Source organism: Prionailurus bengalensis, chromosome B4 (genome assembly GCF_016509475.1).
Source record: "Prionailurus bengalensis isolate Pbe53 chromosome B4, Fcat_Pben_1.1_paternal_pri, whole genome shotgun sequence".
Classification (NCBI taxonomy): domain Eukaryota; kingdom Metazoa; phylum Chordata; class Mammalia; order Carnivora; family Felidae; genus Prionailurus; species Prionailurus bengalensis.
Genome location: NC_057358.1, coordinates 117,815,663 through 117,837,069, shown reverse-complemented (window position 1 = coordinate 117,837,069; position 21,407 = coordinate 117,815,663). Strand labels below are relative to the sequence as shown.

The window sequence follows — 21,407 nt, the reverse complement described above, 5'->3', positions numbered from 1 at the left end:
GGAATGAAAACAATCAATCAATCAATCAATCAAAATTCACGGCATTCCTGTAAAATGACTATTGTTCCAGAAGTTATCAGTGTTCACTATAATATGTACTGGTTTCTCTACAATTTTCCACACCCTTGCACATCAGGTTGAAGCCAATATGCTATGAACGGAAATTATGATAGCCATTCCATACTGGCTCTTGGAAATGGTCACCTTAATTTATTGCCTAAACTAGGACATAAATAAGGAATAAAAGGAAAAAGGAAATAAAAGGAGAATAAAAGTAAATAAGAGGAAAATTTCTTAAGCATTATTCCGAATCAACAGGTATACGTTATGACCGTCTCAGGCCAGTCGAGATGAGTGGCCACCCTACTTAAAAACCTCTGGGGAAGTCCTCCAGTCCTCTTCCCCTGCAGTGGTGATGTTGGAGCCCATGTAGTCCAGACAGAATAGCTACATGTAGAAGGAGTCGTCCAACCCTCACTGAACTTTGTTTGAAAAAGAAATGAACCTTTATGGCCACTGAGATTTGGGGTTTATTTGTCAGTACAGCAACCCCTGCCCCATCCTGTCTAAAACAGCCATGCTCTAGCAAGTTTCTCCTTCCCTTATAGTATACACGGAGAGAATTCCATCAGAGTGAGAGTTTAACTCCACTTAAAGGTCAGGACTTTGAATCTCAGCAGCAAAGAAAGGCTGTAACTCGGTATCCTGAAGCTGGGCTCCCTCCTGAAGGGCTGTGTCCAGTCTGCCTGTGGGCTTCTGACCTGGGACACAGAAGTGAAAACCCCAGAGTTGCAATAATACTTGGCAAGTCTTGGTGCTTTTTTATGAAAGAGATCACTGGGCTTATAGCCTGGAAACTAGAAACACGAGGCTCTTTTTTAGAACAAAGGCTTAATAAAGAACGTGAACTAAAGTTTGCATTTTGTTCCTGGGACTTTGTTGCTTAGAACCAAAGCATGACAAGCTTTGGTAGTTAGTAGCTTCCACTTGCAATAGCAAACTGGAGGGCAGACCTCTTGTGCATGGTGTGGAAAGAAAAACTGCTCACGCTGACTTCTTTATTCATTTATCAGCATATACAGCAAGCTGCTGCAAACCACTCTTACACCGTGGCCAACACTGACCAGCAATTTCTGATAGAAAGTCTAATAGAGTTTGCAATTTATGAAGGATTTTCACATTAAATCATTTCACTGAACTCTTTTTAAAATGCCTAAGTTGAGTATTTAGCCTTTGTTTGTCAATATTAGTAAGAGTGTGCTCAGAAGAAGGGGGCAAGGAAAGAGAAAAAGGCCAGATAGGAGGAGGAGGAAGGATGGAAGGAGGTGGAGTGAAAATCCAGTCCTGAGCTTCCCTGAACGTGTGCCAGCGGTACGTGCCGGGTATCGCAGCAGGCACTGTTGACTAATGGTAATTCCATGGCTAAAATAAAATGTGCCGATGTTCATAAGAATACTTGGTTCATCAAGGTATAGTTTAACAGCTCTCTGGGGGATTACACCGAGTGAAAAAAATGACACCCCCGAAGGTTACATACTGTATGGTTCCTTTTATACAACATTCTTAAAATGACAAGATTGTAGAAACGGAGACCAGATTAGTAATTGTCAGAAATTAGGGACAGTGGTGGGGGGGTAGGAAGTGAGGTATCTATCAGAGGACAAGAGGGGTCCTTGTAGTGACAAAATTGTTCTGTATCCTGACTATTAATGTCAGCATCCTGGTGGTGATATTGCACTACGGTTTTGAAAGATGTTACCACTGGGAAAACACTGGCTAAAAGGTACACAGGATCTCTCTATATTGTCTCTTATAATTGCAAGTGAATCTATAATTATCTCAAAATAAAAAGTTTAATTAAAAAAGGATGGAAAAATAATATGAATAATACATTTATTAAATGTCTAATTACTCTGTTGAAAATTAGCAAATATTTAGGTAGGCCAAAAGCCACTAATGAAGGTAGTTTCTAATGGTCAAGTAACCCGAGCCTCATTTCACATTATTTAAGGCTGGAAAAGATAAAGACGAGCACAGGGTACTGAATACTTACCAACGGCATTACACTGACACTATACCAAATGTGTTGCGTGCTTTTCTAATGTGATTCTCCATGAGGAGAATGTACAGACCAGGAACTGAAGCACACAGATATAAAGTAACTTGAAGGGGCGCCTGGGTGGCGCAGTCGGTTAAGCGTCGGACTTCAGCCAGGTCACGATCTCACGGTCCGTGGGTTCGAGCCCCGCATCGGGCTCTGGGCTGATGGCCCAGAACCTGGAGCCTGCTTCCGATTCTGTGTCTCCCTCTCTCTCTGCCCCTCCCCCGTTCATGCTCTGTCTCTCTCTGTCCCAAAAATAAATAAAAAACGTTGAAAAAAAAAATTTAAAGTAACTTGCTCACAGCCATACATACAGTCAATAGACGGTGGAACCAAGAATTAAGTCATGTTTTTATCCGCTGACACACTGCTTCTGAGATCTTCAGCAGACTGCAACAGGTGGGTGACTTGTCCACAAGGGTTCACTCTTCCTACGATACCATGTTCTCACAGGTGGTTCAGAAAAGAACATAAAGGTGTTAGCTGCCTGAGATGTAGGCAGAATGAGAGCAAAACTCTCGAATGGCTAGTGTCCAAAGTATTGACAAGGGAAATGGGTAAATTTACACCTGCTCCTTCTTCGCGGATTTATTTTAATATAAAGAACATTTGTGCGGGGCGCCTGGGTGGCGCAGTCGGTTAAGGGTCCGACCTCAGCCAGGTCAAGATCTCGCGGTCCGTGAGTTCGACCCCCGCGTCAGGCTCTGGACTGATGGCTCAGAGCCTGGAGCCTGTTTCCGATGCTGTGTCTCCCTCTCTCTCTGCCCCTCCCCCGTTCATGCTCTGTCTCTCTCTGTCCCAAAAATAAATAAAACGTTGAAAAGAAAAAAAAAAAAAAAGAACATTTGTGCAGAGAATTTCCAAAGCTTGCCAACTGACTCAGCTATATGAGGCAAAGGTCAATACCCTCCTGACATGAAAAGATAATCCCATTGTTAAGGGCACAGTTTATTAATCAAGACAAAACCATTTAGCAAAATGAATGAAGTAAATGAAACTAAATGTTTAACTCAGTTTTCAGCACATTGAAAAGCAATAGACAGATTTGCTAATGGTACCCCTGCCTTTCACCTCCTTCGAAGTTCTCCAGAATGACTAAACTTCAGGAAGCCGTCCCTTTGGTTCTGAACTGCTCTTCTATCCTGAATGAAGCCGGGCTTGCTCGATGCAGCAATCTACACACTTCTTGCCACTTAGATGGTAAACACACAATATCAGGTTCGAGATTATATTTTGGTTTAAATTATATCCAAGTATCATTATACCAGCAAATTGCGCGTCTAACAAGAGTAGGACCAGCACTTTGAGCACAGATAGCACAAAGGCTCTCGGTTCCATGATGAGCGAGAGCATATTTCACCTTGACACTATTGCTGGCAAATCTCTGAGAGATGAGCATTTTGAAAATGCTATAAACAGCTTAGCCTTTTCTTAGCATTTTGAAGAGCACATTAATAGCCTGGCCTTTTCTTAAGGGTTTCTTTTTCCCTTAGCCAAATTTGACAGCTAGAAGTGAACAGTGAGAGGATGGAATCAAAGTCAGGGCTGTGTTTTAAAAGCAGTGTGGAACTGATGTCATCTGGCATTGTCTTCAAAAGAATATAAGAATATTAAGTGGATGTCTCATGAACTTAAACACAAAGGAGACTCTTCACTTGAGGACAGAATGATAATGTCTCACAGAAGAAAGATGTAATTCTAGATGCCCATAAAATCTATTCAGACAGCTTTTGGCTGGTAAGAAAAAAAAAAAAGAAAAAGAAAAGAAAAGAAAAGAAAAGAAAAGAAAAGAAAAGAAAAGGAAAGAAAATCTGCAACTCTCAACTTAACCAATTATAATATTAGTAAAATTAAATTTTAAATACTTAGTAAACACCTACCCTAGAATATGTGAAACCTTAAGCCCAATGCTGTAAGCGACATTTTAAAGAGAGTATTGTTATTGCCACCATTTGGAAAGTTATGCTAAAAAGAAACCAAGAGGCACACGGTAATGTAATAAAATTAGCTGAAGGAAATTAAATAGCTTAGCATCACCCTCTAGGATTTAACAGCCTAAAAAATGGGAAGTAGAGGCTCTCCCACATAAATTGGGACTATATAACCCCACCTACGATCCAGAAAAACCTCCCAGATCACTTCAAAGGCTGCTCTGAGAACCCACCTAGGTTATCCTCAGTATAAACACACTCAGCAACTTCAGGACAGTTACTGAGCATCTTTGGGGAGAGTTGCTGACTAATTTTAAAAATTGCCTAAGTAAGTTGCCAGGAGCGGCCTCTGCTCAGAGTAGGAAGAGGCCCACAAATTGGGAGAGCTTTACTGGATGTCGTGGCAGATTGCATTTTCCCAAAATGGTTGCAACAATAGCTCCCGACCCACATGCCCTTCTTATAATTTGATATTAACACTCCTCCCACCAGGAGGTGGAATCTGTGTCCAATCTTGGATCTGGGTGGATTTGGGACTCGCAGGGAAAAGCCATTATGTAACTGTAAAAGCTAGGGCATAAACAGTGATAGAGCTTCTGCCTGATTCTTTTGGAAGGCTCGTTCTTGAAACCCAGACACTACACTGCGCCGAGGCCCAACCGGGCACACTGAGGTCACGTGTCATGTTCCGGCCCACAGTCCAATCTGCGTTCCCAGCCCCATAGTCAACAGCCAGCGTCAAGCACCAGACCAAACTCGCCTTTGAGCCTTCAGGGATCCCAGCCCTCGGAATCTGAATCATCCCCAACCTTCAGGTCTATCCAGCTGATGCCCCGGGTATCATGGAGCGGAGACCAATTGTCCTGTGAGGTCCTTTGCAAACATGTGACCGGCATTTTAGTGAAATGGTGGTCGTTTTATGCCACTAAGTTTGGGGTGCTTTGTTATAGAACAACAGTAACTGGAACAATGAAAATGGGAAATGTATGTGGTTAAAAGTGATGCATGCAGCCATTCCTAGCACCGGAATTACCGCAGCTTCCCTTTCAGCCTCTCTTTCAGGAATGTACTCAGAGGCTTCATCTCAGGCATGTTGCCGTTCCACTAGAGCTGCTCCCCTACTTACAGGGGAGCAAGGGAACTAACTGCAAGGGAACTCAGATAGCTCTTCGATGATGATAACAATGTTTTGTTTAGGATTGTGCCTGGCACTGTTCTGTGAGTTTACATGGATTGACTCATCGAATCCACACAACAAACCTATGAGGTAAGTACTATTTTTATTGTCATTTTACAAATAGGGAAACTGAAGCCTTGAGGTTAAACAACTTTCCCAAGTTTACACAACTAGCAAATATCAAAGCTGGGCTGGGATTTGGAACCAGGCAGCTGCGCTCACAAGCAAGCCTGTGCACAAGCCACCGCGTGCACCACTTGCCAAACGCTGACTCTAACTCTCCCTCGATCCAGCCCCTCCCTGTGAAAGGCCAAGAGCACCCAAATTGAAAAAGTGGGATACTGCTGGCTTCAGTGTCATGATAATGGTCCGGGCACAGGCTCTGGAGTCTGCCGGTCTTGGCTGGGACAGTTACCAGCTGTGGTGACTTTGGGCAGGTCTTTTAAGCTCTGTTACCTCTTCCTTCCTCCTCCCCCTTTTATGCAAAACAATCATCCATTTTAAAGCCACAGCTGTTGTCTTCATTAGGCATTAGCCTTACTCCTTTCTAGACTGTCAGCCTCTTTGGGACAAGGACTTTGTCTTTCTCACTTCTGACTGCTCCAGCGGAGCCAGCATGGTGCCATGTACTCAGCTGCAGCTTGTAACTGAGTTGACTTTAAAAAAAAAAAAACAAAAAAACTATTGTCTTTATTTGTGTATCCAGGGCTTTTGGGATTTGTTCTGTTCTTTCCATCCCCATGAACAAAGCCATAAAATCATGCTCTTACCACTGAGTCTGCTGCCAAAATGAGGACTTGGGTTTACTGCCTCTTCTTTCAAAGGTCTTCCTAATCAGAGGAAAAGGCTTTCACAGGCACCCTTGATCATGTTTATATCTACCTAAGGATTCTCTACTGCCTTCCGATGATTTTCCAAAGTAATTAAAACTCCTAACCATGGGCCACAGGAGCTTCTACTAACTTGATTTCTTATAGGGAACTATTGAACCCTTCTCAAAAGACACCACAGGGAATTTCTCACCTTCAGAATTATGCCAGGATAATACCAGAATATTAACTGATATTATTACTGAGGGAGGGGTGTCTGGCCCCCAGGCCTCCGTTTTACCCTGTACTGTAATTACTTCTGTATTTGTCTGTTTCTCCTGCTAAACTGAAGGCAGGGACTCTGGTTTTTACTTTTGTATCCCAAAGTCTAGCCCAACGTCTGGCACAGAGAAAGCACTTGACAAATGTCTACTATTCAAATGCATGGAGTTGATGAGCTCAGAGTCACTGATAATGTCCAGATTGCAACCCAGGGGGATCTCTGGAAGATGTATCAAGAACATTCATTGATTTAACAAAGCATTTATTGAACACCTTCATGAGAACCAGCATTGGGCAAGGCAGTGAGAATAGAAATGTAATAAGATCCAATCTTATTATATAAGACCCAATCTGCTCTAGTAGGGGAGACAAATATGGAAGCACATCATTAGAACTTATTTTGGTAAAAACTAAGCACAGAGATCTAAACCATGGGTTTGAGAGACAGTGATCACAAGAAGGCAGTCTGAGTTAGGTTAACATATTACATGTGTTATTTCCCATTTACCACGATAACCCAGAAAAAGATAAGATGCTAGCTAGCATTGTGGAATGATCCTCCAGCTGATGGCCAGGGCCATGAAATCATAAGGGGTCATATGGTATAGGTGGCCACATGATAGAATCAATACCCTCAGACATAAAATGAAAGATGCTAATGACTAAACTAAGAGAGGTTAATATATCTGACTCTGTGTCTCCCTCTACCTATTCTTCTGCCCTCCCTATACTTCTTACCCAAACCTGCCTAAAGATAATGATCATTTTAGTGGCCACCATGTGGTTGATGTCAATATCTAATCATAAACATTAAAAAATGATCATTTTAAGAATCAGAAATAAGAGACCATGTGTACACTAAATTCAACTGTGTGAAAAGGAAGTCACATGATGTACATAAATAATGCAGTGGAAGTCATTAGAACTTAACTGTCATTAAGGATTTTTTTTACACTAAATTCAAGCTACATTTAAGAAAACATATTGCATTATTAAACTATTTTATGTGCAGCTGGGGCTTGAGAAACAATGGCAGACATCGGGCCATCCTGGTGCTTTCTCAGAGTAGAAGGAAGGAGTTTCGGGATCTATTATGAGGTAAATTCATGGCTGCCGCAATCCACCAAGCCTCTGGCACGCGGTCAGCTGCCTCGCTAGTACTCTTCTCTTGTCTTGACCGCCGTTGGCATTTTCCACTCCATGTCCAGGAAGGCAAGGGTGGCTAGAAAAAACCCACAAGCAAAGATGCCTGGTTCTCTAACGAACGTATGACTTCTAAATCTCAGCGTGGCCTTCAATCCTCTTGTCCTTGGTCAGCTTCCTCGCTCCTCACACCCAATGACTGTGAACGCTCGAGACCTTCATCTTTCCCTTGGAGACCAGACACTCAGCCTCCTGCCCACCCTACAGGAGGTAAACTCGCCTCCACTTCAAGGAGAGTGTGAAAACCTCCGGGTGTGAACTGCCCCAGTTTCTCCCACCCTTTTCTTACATACTTACTCACACTCCCTCTCACCTAATCTGCCACCTCAAGACCTAGAGAAAGAGGAGTCTTACCTCTGTTCCCAGTCAGTTCTCTCACTTGTGCTGTCAAGGTCTTTATGTTCCCACCCTCTCCCCGAAGGCCCCGCCTCCATCATTTGTCCTTTTCTCTTCTAGAAAGGCAGGCTCCACCCCTGCTAGCTCTCTCCTCCCATCGCAGCCCGTCTCCTACCCCCCCAGACTTCTCACCCAAACCTTCCTGAAGATTCATGTACTGGTGCAACTTTCACTCTCTCACATCTCACTCCTCAATTCCCTGTAGCATATGCTCCCTATTCTAATGAAACATTTTCTGGGTGTAGTTTAGCAAAACATGCAGTTCCTGGATTTAAGCAGAACTGTATTTGACTCCTGCCTCCTCCACTTACAAGGTACAGGATCCTGAACATGCTGCTTAATTTCTTCATTTCTAATGTGGGGATAATAATAGTAACCAACTTCACAGAGTTCTTGTAATATTCAATGACATACTGTATGTAAAACACCGGACAGTGACTGCACAGGCCATGTGCTCGATAAAACTTGTTGCTAGTAGTGGCATTTGCATTTTAATGATGATTATCATTATTATTCGCCAGGCACTATGCTAGGTCTAGCTAGAAATCCTGAACTAAAAGAACTCCTACCAAATTATGCAGCCAAGAGAAACTAATTTGCAGTCTTCTCATACAATGTGTCTTATCTCTCTTGGCTTAGGATCACCTTTTCCACCTTCAAACCAGGATCTGCTCCTAGGAATTTCCTTCCATACTGATTCTGTATGACTCCGGTCAGTTCTGTACACACACACACACACACACACACACACAAACATGCACACACACATGATAAATTTATCTGTATCATGTGAACCAACAGGAAAATATTTGATTTAACCAAACCCAGGAACTTTAACCTATGCTGCTTTTGCAGCAACAGAAGTAACTACACCATGCTCTGAGGGCAGTTGGAACTCAATAATTACTGATGAGCAGACAGTTGTATATAATGATTTAGTCCTCCCCTTGGTCAGTCACAGCAAGGACAGAAAGCATATTTTTAGCATCATGTTTGAGTCTTACCTGACAACTTGGAAACTGCAATAATTTGAACCTATGTAGGCAAGGGAAGGATCGCTTTGTTGTTGATACACCAGAAATGAAAACTAACAGTCATTTATATCCTGTGATTACTCGCTAAGAAGGTTGGCATGGAGCACTCGTTTCTTTTCTCCATGTTCTTGCTATTCTGTGTTTTTGTCACAGGCTGTGCGTGGCAATATTTGTTTTAATCGGGAAGACGCAGTACAGGCGAAGGCGACTGTAATACGTATGTTCAGTAAGGAACCGAATTGCACAGCAGACTCTCATCTCAGTGACAAAAATGGCTTCACTAAGGCATGTAATTTTCTTTGTCTAACAATTTGGTTTTAGGAACAAGCTCTGACACTCCCATGCCCCACCTCCCCCAGGCACTACTAGGTAAGGCTGGCTTTCAATGAAGGTATTAGCATGGGGTTCAATTGGGGGCCCCTTCTCCTGGACTGGTGGACCCTTTCACTGTGGGGACCTCAAGTCAGGATCCTGCAGGCTGACCTAATGCCTCCAGGGTTCAATAGTGGTTTACATCCCAGACAAAGAAAATGGTTCCTGGTTCTTTCCTTCTCTCTCTCTCTCTCTCTCTCTCTCTCTCTCTCTCTTTTTAAAAGATTTTTCTTAATTAATCTCTACATCCAATGTGGGGCTCAAACTTACAACCCTGAGATCAAGAGGCGCAGGCTGCACTGACTGAGCCAGCCAGTAATCTTTAACACAATTACTCTCCCTTTCTATCAATATTTCAGAACAAATTTGCATCCTAAATATCTGTTTGAAATTAGTTGACTCAGGGATGAAGAATTCATACATGGAAAGCACGACCATGGTAGGGATGAAAATGATGATGACACCTAAAGAGCTAATAATTACTAAGCATTTATTTATGTGAGGCTCTATTTCTGATACTTAACATATATGATTTCCTTTAGTTCTCACGGCTGTGAAGGGTTGGCATTATTACCCCCGCTTCAAGTATGAGAACACTGAGGCTTAGAGAGGCTAAATAACTTGTCTAGGGTCACACAACTAATAACACTCAAGGCTAGGATTCCAACCCAGGTCGGTCAGACGCTAAGGCCCGTTAATGCAATAAATCATGTATCTTAAATAACAGCTCTTTTTTCTGTGACCTGTTTTCAACCACAGTTTGCACAAAATTAGGTTAAACTTGATTTTTATTATAATGTCTCCCATGGTAAATCTATGTATTTCTGTAATACAAAATTAGGTTCCCATTAAAAAAATGGGAAAAGGACATGAATGGCCAAATGAAAAAAAAATTAAGGCAAATGTTAAATTTCAGATACTTAAAACTTAGGGGAATTTAATTTAAGAAACAGTAACCAAGCAATACACTGTACTAAGCACTGTAAGTATTCAAAAATTAAGATAGTACTGCTCCTGCTCTAAGAAGCTGATGATCTAGTGGGAGGAACACAGTGTAGGTCTTACCTCAAATGGCATCTCCTAAGAGAGGTCTTCCCAGACCACCTTACCTAACCTGTCGCCCATTCCCGGTTACTTTCTATCACAGGGGTTAGCAAATTTTTTTTTTTTCTGGAAAGGGCCAGAAAATAAATAATTTAGGCTTTGTGTGCCATATGGTTTCTGTCAAAACCACCCAACTCTGCCGCTGTAGCTCATAGCAGCTATAGATCATAAACAAACAAATGACCATGCTGTATGCCAATAAAACTTTATTTATGAAACAGGCAGTGGGCCAGATATAGCTCACAGGCTGTAGTTTGCTGACCCTACTCTAACATATCACTCTTTCTTTCTTTCATAACACTTAAAAAATCTGAAATTACCCTGCTTCTTGATCTATTACTATTATTTTCTCTTTCCCTCCACAAATATGTCAGCTCCAAGAGAGTGAGGTCCTTGCTGCTTGTTCACAGCTGGCTCTCCAGGATCTAGAACGGGGTTCCTGACACATAGACAGTTCACTCTAAATATTGTTGATTGACTAAATGAGTGAGTACTATTTTACAAAAGGAGAAACACTGACTGCCAACAAACATATAAACTATATTTGACCATATTATTAATAAATACAAAATAATTGAAAATGTCTTTTTTTAACTTATCATACCTAGAATGGCTAGAAAAAGAGAAGGAGGAAGACAAGAAAGAGGGGGAAGGGGAAGAGAGAGGGCTAGAAAGAGGAAGAGGGCATGTGTAGATGAATGTGTGGTAAATTGGCCCCCTCAATTACTGCTGATGAGAGAGAGTATATATCCAGAAGAATCAAAAGCAGGGCCTCAAACAGATACTTGCACATCCATGTTTATAACAGCATTATTTACAGCAGCCAAAAGATAGAAACAACTCAAATGACCATCCACAAGAGAATGGATAAACAAATGTGGTACATCCACAGAATGGAATATTATTCAGCCTTAAAAAGGGATGAAATACCGATACATGCTACAACAAGGATGAACTTTGAAAACACTGCTAAAAGGAATAAGCCAGCCACAAAGGAGCAATATTGTATGATTCCATGTAGATAAGGTATCTAGAACAGGCAAGTAGTAGACTGGAAGTAGAAAGTAGAACAGAGATTATCAGGAGCTCAGGGGAGAGAGAATGAGGAGTTATTATTTAATGGGTACAACATGTCTGCAATGATGAAAATTTCTGGAGATGGATTGGCTGCAGAGCATTATGAATGTACTTAATGCCACTGAAGGGTATACTTAGAAATGGCTAAAAGTGTAAATTTTATATTATATATATCCTACTATAATAAAAAAGTATGTATACTTTTTTACTCCAAAATCTTGCTCCTAAAGAAGTAATTCTGAGGAGATAATACAGAAGGGTGAAATATGCATATACAAGAATCCACCAACCTCAAGATCCACGAATAAAAATCTAGTTGTATAAATAGAGCCTGACAACAAATACACAAAAGAAACTTTTATGCAGGCATTAAACATGACAAAGTAGACTTTTCACCTAAAAATATCTCCATAGCATTATTGTTAAATGAGAAAAAAAAACAAGCTACAAATACATGTACAGCATAATCCCATTGATGTAAAAATTCTAAAGTTTCTCTCTACATGGAAAACACTTGAGATATCTTTGAGAATGCCCATAGTTGGTTAGTCTCTGAATAGTACATTTGAAATTATTTTAAAATTATCTTCTTCATAATTCTCTGTACTTGATTTTTTAACAAAGAGTATTTTTAACCAAAATAACATGCTATTATAAACTCATGTTTATCACTTTTTCACATTAATTAAGGAGGGTTAGGCCCTTGATACTTTTCATAATAGCTGTTTTCTATATTTCTGTTTCTATAGCAACAATAATACTTGCGAGAGAATCAGATACATTTTTACAAAAGATACGTACCTCAGACAATGGTGTTGTATCTCTATCAGTCAAAAATAGATTTATTATTTCAGAGCAACATTCAATAATCATGTTCTAGAAATAAGAAGACAATATAGTGAGGTTGAACTTACTGGTAAACTACTGTATTTTAGTTATAAACTATTTATTCCATTTGTCTTTTTTTTTTTTTTTTTTTTTTTGCCTCATCGCCTAACCCTAATTCCCCAGGAGAAAACTTACAGAGACTCAGAGATCACGATTCCTTAAATAATTAAGGTTATTTAAAAAGATACAGGATTGGGGCGCCTGGGTGGCACAGTCGGTTAAGCGTCCGACTTCAGCCAGGTCACGATCTCGCGGTCCGTGAGTTCGAGCCCCGCGTCGGGCTCTGTGCTGACAGCTCAGAGCCTGGAGCCTGTTTCCAATTCTGTGCCTCCCTCTCTCTCTGCCCCTTCCCCGTTCATGTTCTGTCTCTCTCTGTCCCAAAAATAAATAAACGTTGAAAAAAAAAATTAAAAAAAAAAAAGATACAGGATGATCACAGCAGATAAGACTTAATTATGAACAATACATGACTTCATTGTTAAAATTCATATGTTACAGAAGAATAACAAGTGAGGTAATTCACACCGAATTAAGTTTTGGAAAATCACTTTTCTTCTGAGAAGAGAACCCTGAGATGAAGAGATTCAGACCCCAGAGAGGGATTTTAATCAAAGAAGAATAGCTGAGAATTGAGAAAAAAAAAAATGGAAAAAGTGAATGAAAAGGAAGCAAGAGTTAATATCGTACGTTGTCCATTTTTGATGACACTGCCACAGCCCCTACTGTATGGACACAGCCATGTTTATGTGTGGACATCTGATCTACCCATAAGCAGTGGTGAATCAATCAGATTCTCTAGCATTTCATGTAAGGAAGGGTAAGAGAAGAGAGTTACAGTCAGTACTGACTATATGAGCTGAAGGTCCTGATACGAACTCGGAAAAGGCAGCCATTGGACTAGACGTACGATGCGTAAGAGAAGGAAAAAGAAAAAAGAAAAGATGAGTAAGAGAAGGGAACAGGATGAGTGAGAACTTACACCCCACCCTACGAGTAAGTGCAGGCTTGGCTCCCGACTCACCAGTTCCATTTTCTGTGAGGCCCATTGTGTTTGGTTTCCAGTCCTTATGTATGAGCTTACTTATACGCTGCCACATACTGCCTCCCCCCACACCTACTTTACTTGAGCTAGTGTAAGTAGCCTTTCTTTACAAGGCCGTGGGAGATAAACTATGCCTACTTTGTGATGTGGCCAGCATCCAGCAACAATTCACTTTTATGGGAGCTTTAATAGATAAATGTATCAGCATTCAGAAATATGGAAATGATAAAGTTCCATTAATTTTTATTTTTTAAATAATTTTTTAATGTTTAATTATTTTCCAGGGAGAGAGACAGAGCACTGGCAGGGGAGGGGCAGAGAGAGACAGAGACACGGAATCTGAAGCAGCCTCCAGGCTCCAAGCTGTCAGCACAGAGCCCATTGCAGGGCTCAAACCCACGGACGATGAGATCATGACCTGAGTCGAAGTCAGACACATGACTGACTGAGCCATCCAGGCGCCCCACATTAATTTTTAAATTATGACTGACCAGTGATGATTAAAACCTTAAAATAAAGAAGCAATTCACAGCCCTAAGTCATATTACATTTAAGTTTTAATAAATGCATGAACATAGAAAAGATCAAATTCCAGAGTTCCAAAGCTATAGTTAATTGAATACAACTTAACAAATATATTCGAGATGCTGTGGAGCACAAAGATGAAGAAACAGACCCTATCCTCACGAAGTGTACAGTGGCTGAGAAGAATAGATTCGTACACATCTAAATAAAATACCAAGTAGAATGTGGTCAGAGCATGGATAGGAATAGGTTACAGGAACCTAGGGGTGGGGGAGAGAGGAATTATAAGGAACCGAGAAGACTTCCTGGAGGGAAGGTCATGAGAACTGAGCCTTAAATGAGTAATAGGATTTCACAGAGAATGGAGACAAGGACCTTCCAGGAGAAGGAAGGCATGTAAGCAACAGAACAGTGGATATTCAAGGAACATAAACATATGATATGGTCTTTACTACGGGTGTGTATAGGAAGCATGGCAGTATGAGTGAGGAGAAATAAGGCTGGAGAGGTGCACTTATAATAGGACATGTAAAAGTTACGAATTTGAATTTTACTGCATAGGAAATCGAGAGGCACCGGACTAAGGAAACAATGATCCAATTGCATTAAAAAGATAATTCTGGCTATATTTTAAAGGTGAACTAGACTGAGAAGAGACAAGAGAAAGAGAAATTAGCCAGGAGGTTACTCAAACTGTTTGGATAGGAAGTGATCATGGCTACAAGTGGGCCAGCTTCAATGGGACCAAAAAAGATGGAGGGCAAGTAGGATACTAGCACTGATCGGGGAATACTGCTTTCCTGTGAGGAACCTCCCAGGTTCTTCGTCCACTTTAAGACCGAGGGGATACTCCTTTGTCTCCACACTTACACTTCTCATATTTATCTAATTTCTATATTTTTAATTGAGTTTTCAGGACTGGTTAAAATACATTTCCTTCCTATAGGAAAGGTCTCAATAACAGCCATGATGGGTTACTGTCATGATTTCATCAAGAGCTATCAAGCAAAATGAGACTGTGTACGTCATTAATCATTTCACATAACAGATGAAGACAGCAATATTACCTGATAAATGCCTTCCACTACCTGTCTCAACATTTATCAAACAGAAATTTCACCTCAACAACATCCTATTTCTTTGGCATTATTTGCAGTAAATCACATAAACACATAGAAAATTGGCTGATTGGATATCAGGTTGTGGGAGGCCTCACACGACCTTTCTACCACAGAAGTGAAACCTCGAGCTCATCAGCCCAGGCAGAAAGCTGCCAGAGGTGTGTGGGTGTGTGGTTGGCAGGGGGCTGGAAGGGCACAGAGTGACTCTTGTTCAATCTTTGCCATTTCTCCCTTAAAAAGGAGCATCTATTGATTCTATGGAGAATGGTTTACTGAGTTACTTCAAAAATAACCATGCCAACTCTGACTTAGTTGAAATCCTCATCTTCTTTCACCTACTGTATGGAAAAAACTTCCTAAATTGTTTTCCATCCTCCAAACTCTTGGTTCCCTCATCCCTCCTTCACATGCCACCAGTTTATGTCAGCCAATCACAGAGTGGATCATGAGATGCCCTTCCAGGTGCTGCCCCTCCCCCTAACCCCCACACCCAGCCCTGCCTTTTCATGGCCCTCCCCTACAGAACAAAGTTCACTTGCCATTTATTCATTCAGCACCTACCGTATGCAGCCTAAGTGTCATGAACTGGTAATGAACAAGACAGAAAGAGAGCCCTTAAGGAGCCAATGGATGGTCTAGTGGGAAGAAAAGGAGAGACAGACTCTTACAGCACCATGTGGTGAATCAGAGAGGAGGAGTCACTTAATTCCACCCACCTCTTCAGCCGCATCTCCCACTACATTCACCCTGTTCTCCCATCACAACAGACATCTCATCGTCCCTTGAATGTAACATTCACTCCCATGACTTCACACCCCTTCTCTTGCTGTATCCTCAGTCTGCTATGAGTGTCCTCCACAGGTCTTCAACTAGAAGCTCCCCAAGCAAGTACTGGAGAGGCACTATGTGTCAGGCACTGGGCTAAATATCAGAGATAAGATGATGAACAAAACCTCCAGCAAAGGAAGTCACAGTAAAGAGAGATGAAGAGACACATAAGCAGATAACCTTCAAAACAATGCGGTAAGAGTACAGGGTGTTTGGGGGTATTTTGTTGGAAGGTTGCATGCAGATGTCAGAGAGATACTAAAGAACATGACAATTGGGGAAAAGAAGGTTTAAAAGAAGTTTTGCCTTGTGTTATGAAAGAATTCCCTCTTGAATGTTCTTATGAGAGACTCCATAAAGATTTAGATTATTTTCAGTGGTTTTGAACAGCAGATTGATGTTTCTTAGAATGACACATTTTGCTAAAAGAGGACCACCCAATGGCTAGGTTCATTATGAATGACATCTGGGTACCTACGTCCATACTCATACAATGATTAATCTCCTCCATGACAAAGACCTAATTGTACTGATTTCTGCATGTCCTTATCTCCTCCCCAAGCCTGGAAAAATTTTGCATATAATATTTCCTCAAAAAGAATTTGTGAATTGAGGCTAATGTTCAATTTCATTTTGTTCTTTGTTTTCATAGTACTTTGATATTTGGGATATGTTGACTGTATACTAATTTTAATTGCCTTGTACAATCCAGGCATCCCATAAATGTTTGCTGAACTAACATTAGGTGAATTGGTAAGCATATTTTAGGCTCTTCATATCAGTATGCTATCACTCCAAATAAGATGTTTTTCTCTTAAAATCAGGATCGTGTGCATTTTTCATATGCCTTAAAGTCCCTGGTAAGCTCTGAAGACACCCCTAAAGCTATGAATGACAGGTTAAAATAACTCAGTCATTCTAAGCCAGCTTTGTTCATTTTAGAAGGATGTACATGGTTTTCAAGCCAGAAGTGATTAGAACACCTGTTCTGTAGCCCTCTCGATACATCTTAAATTAATATCTGTGTTCTGAATTTCTTAGCTTATTCCAGACCATAGGCTTTGGCGGGGGGAGGGGGGGAGGAGGTGGTAAAAAAGGGAAAGGAACAAGAAAGAGAGTGAGATTCATTATCCCCCATATCAACCAACGGTACATTTTCTGGTACCTTCTATTTAATAACCCACCAAAAATCTATACTTTGATAGAAATAAATATAATAGATTATAGAGGTTATAAAATCCTTTCCAATTCCAGACCAGAATCGATCTCTTCAAGTGTCCTAGTTAACTTCTAATTAGTGCCAAGTGAAGGTTGTCATGACAACAAACTGGCAGATTTAGTCAATGGGATTTGTTAGAACACAGAATATAGCTGCCTTTTTTTTAAGTGCCAGTTAGCATACTGGAAAAAAAAGAAAAGAAAACTTTATATGTTCCTTCTTTTTCTCAACTTTTCAAGTGTTCTGAACTAATCTGTTTACCAGTTCATCTAAACAGATATTAGTTTGTCTTCCATTTGATGACATTCTCTTATATAGAGAACCAACAGAACTGAAACATATTTAAAAATGCCCTCCTTAAAGCTGAAGAAACATTTTCTAAGTTAAGGAACAAGACAAACTCAAAGATACACAGAACATCATTACTGAAAGTAGTCTGTTTTACTCAAGGACTGATCCACTGACATATACCATTCTAGTCAGGACAAGAAAGCAAGTCACAAACTCTGGTTAAAGAGACTCTGGATTCCTCCCTCTGCTTACATTCAAATGCTCTCTCTTATCCCCAATTATTTGGTATTTTCTTATATTCATAGTCAACCTCTTTACTGAGGTGCCAGGCTCATTGTAATAAATTTGATTCCCACATCAGACCCCACGGAAATTCTGGTGACTCACCTTCCGACCAAGGGGTGTGGCTCTCCATCTCAGAGCACTATTTTAGTGAGATGATCAGTTTTAGAGATGAGAGGAACATCAGTCCCAGATAAGGATAAGTGACTGACCCTAGGTAGTAAAACTGAGTAGCAGAGCACAACCTAGACTTCGTGCTCTTATGGATGCTCACCCTCCTGCCTCAGACAATAGAAGTTGCAAAGATGAATGGGTTTAGGAGAAAATAATCATTTTTCATATATGAATTATATGGAAGTGGACTCAGGGACAATTTCAGCAAAGAATATTCTAGACTATGGCTCAAAGACAGCAATCTGATATGTTTGGACTACGACCAAAAAACTGAGTGACCAAATTAAGTGATCTACAAAAGAAGTGCAAAAATGACACGAGAGTGGAGTTCTTCCTGAAAACAGACATAATATGAAAAAAAATACATATGTTAGAAGAGATGCTCCACATCACTCATCATCAGGGAAATACAAATCAAAACCACAATGAGATACTACCTCACACCTGTCAGAATAGCTAACATTAACAACACAGGAAACAACAGGTGTTGGTTTGGATACAGAGAAAAGGGAACCCTCTTGCCCCATTGGTGGGAATTCAAACTGGTGCAGCCACTATGGAAAACAGTATGGAGGTTCCTCAAAAAGCTAAAAATAGAACTACTCCACAACCCAACAATTGCACTACTAGGTATTTATCCAAAGGATACAAAAATACTGATTTGAAAAGGCACATTTACCCCGAAGTTTATAGCATCATTATCAACAATAGCCAAATTATGAAGAGCCCAAATGGTCATCAACTAATTAATGGATAAAGAAGAGGTGATATATATTAGTGGAATATTACTCAGCCATCAAAAAGAATGAAATCTTGCCATTTGCAAAGCCATGGATGGAGCTAGAGTGTATGATGTGAAGCGAAATAAGTTGGTCAGAGAAAGACAAATACCATATGATTTCACTCACATGTGGAATTTAAGAAACAAAACATGAACATAGGGGCAGGGGGAAAAAAAGAGAGGGGGGCAAACCATGAGAGACTCTGAACTATAGAGAACAAACTGTGGGTTGCTGGAGGGGAGGTGGGGGGACGGGCTAAATAGGTGATGGCTGTTAAAGAGGGAACTTGTTATGAGCACTGGATGTTATATGTAAGTGATGAATCAAAGTGATAAAAATTCTACACTATATGTTAACCAACTAGAATTTAAATGAAAACTTGAAACAAAGAAAATATGTATGTTATATTATTATTTTATAATATATGTAATCTCATGGGTTTGAGATATCTGATCTATTAGATTTATTATAAGCACTCAGTATGTAGGTAATATCAAGAAACATCTGGTAATTAATATCGTAACCTACAAAGACACTGAAAAGACTTTGGGATGTGCAACCCAAAATGTAAGACATCAGTTCTATGATAAATCCGGGCACAGAGCAGAGGAAAGGCAAGTGTGGAAAAGTGGCATTTTGCAAAGGCTAACTGTTCTTGATAAATCCTCTTACAGCTGGGCTTGTTGCTTTCACAATAATGAAAAATGGATTCACTCACTCTACTGGTAAATTCAGACTGAAAATGCCAACAGGTATACTCTGAGAATCAGGAGAGTCCTCAAATTTTACACGTTCACATGAGTGCATAGATGAGGAAATAAAGAGCTAAACCTACACCTGAAACTAACATAACATGTATGCCAACTAGACTTCAATAAAAAAGGGGTAAAAAGGTTAGAATGGCAAAAAAAAAAAAAATAGAAATAGAAATAGGACAAAAAGAGGTATACCAATACTTTTCTTTAAGAATTAAAAATGTTTTGGGGCACCTGGGTGGCTCAGTCGGTTAAGCGGCCGACTTCGGCTCAGGTCATGATCTCGTGGTCCGTGAGTTCGAGCCCCACATCAGTCTCTGTGCTGACAGCTCAGAGCCTGGAGCCTGCTTCAGATTCTGTGTCTCCCTCTCTCTGACCCTCCCCCGTTCATGCTCTGTCTCTCTCTGTCTCAAAAATAAATAAACGTTAAAAAAAATTAAAAAAAAAAAGAATTAAAAATGTTTTGGGGTGCCTGCATGGCTCAGTCAGTTAAGAGTCTGACTTTGGCTCAGGTCATGATCTCATAGTTTGTGAGTTTGAGCCCGGTGATGGGCTCTATGCTGACAGCTCAGAGCCTGAAACCTGCTTCAGATTCTCTTTCTCTCTCTCTCTCTCTCTCTCTCTCTCTCTCTCTGCCCCTCCCACTCCCCTGCTTCCATTGTGTGTGTCTCTCAAAAAAAAAACACTAAAAATTTTAAAAAAGAATTAAAAATGTTTTGTTATTGTGATTGAATATTAAACTAGCAAAAAGTGATTTAAGGAATGAGATACAGCAGATCAAAAATGAAGAAAAGATCCTAAAAACTTACAGAGAGGAGAAACAGAGCTGGGCCCCAACTGGCTGGGAATTCAACCAGGAAAGCAGCAAAAGGAGGCACCAGATTTAGAGGTATGCTGTAGGCATTGGGGGCAAACAGTCCTCAACTAGAGCAGAAAGATGGGAGCTTTCAAGAAGAAAAAGAGGAACTGGGATATTATTTGATAAGCATGAACAACTGGGTGTAAATCTATGGATGAACATATGAAGATTCTGATGTAATGATCAGAAGAAAGTTAAAGAAAAAAATACAAGAAAAATCAAAGCTTATACAAGAAAAGAAAATAACCATAGTACACTCTTTGACTTGGCTGTGAACATTGTTTCCAGGGGCATGATAATGTAAATACTGAATAGTGACTTAACCAAAATCTGTGATATGACAATACTTGGGAAAAGGAGAAAGGAGAAGTTGGGGAGAAGTATAAGTGAATTAAACCCTTATATACCACAACAAAATCAATAGATATTATCTCAAGTTGATGCATAAAAGAAAAAAGAATAATTATTTGTAGCTAATAGCTCTATTCATCAATAATTCTGGTTTTCCTTCTTCCAAGCCTGTAGGATGTGACTTCTTTGGTCAATGAAATATTAGTGGAAGTGATATGACAGAAACCTTAAGAGCCAATGTGCAATTTGCCCCATTTCTTCCCTCCTGCTACTGTGACTGGTGATATTTCACGTGATGGATGTGCTACCAGCCTAGATGCAGGCCTGAGGGGACATGGAACAGGACCCCAGTTAAGGCACTTGGATTTGAAGGCCGTTTGCTGCCTCATTTTTCATGACTGCTACTACATATTGTTATACACGTGGGAGTAAATAACAAGAGAAACAGCTGAAAGAGATGAAAATGGTTGCCTCTGCAAAGCAGGACTGCAGAGTGAGAAGAGGTTGGGTAGGAGATTGTCCCTTTTCGCTAAGTCTTGTAGAGCTGTCTGACTTTTAAAATGGCCAAAATAACTACAGAATCTATAACTCAAGAAAGTGGATTAATGTGCAAATGGAAATTCAAAGGACAAGTGATTAGGGAAGAACAAATATGTTCCTGCTCCTCTCATTTCCATAGAGCGTAAGGAAATGCCACTCCACTCCTAGAGGAGGAACACTTCTGGCTTCATTCAGACTTGAAACTAATTTACTGCCAGGAAGGTGGAGTGACTTAACTGATTAGTAAGTTTGGGAAAAGCAAAA

The 21,407-nt window shown here is 40.4% G+C and overlaps 1 protein-coding gene across 1 annotated transcript in view; it reads right to left on the bottom strand.

Moving 5' to 3' along the window:
- The window catches only part of CFAP54 (cilia and flagella associated protein 54), a 296,556-nt gene that overhangs the window by 9,573 nt on the left and 265,576 nt on the right, over nt 1-21,407 (bottom strand). Inside the window, 1 exon segment of the mRNA XM_043562207.1 lies at nt 12,288-12,362. Coding sequence (XP_043418142.1) covers nt 12,288-12,362 — 75 coding nt within the window.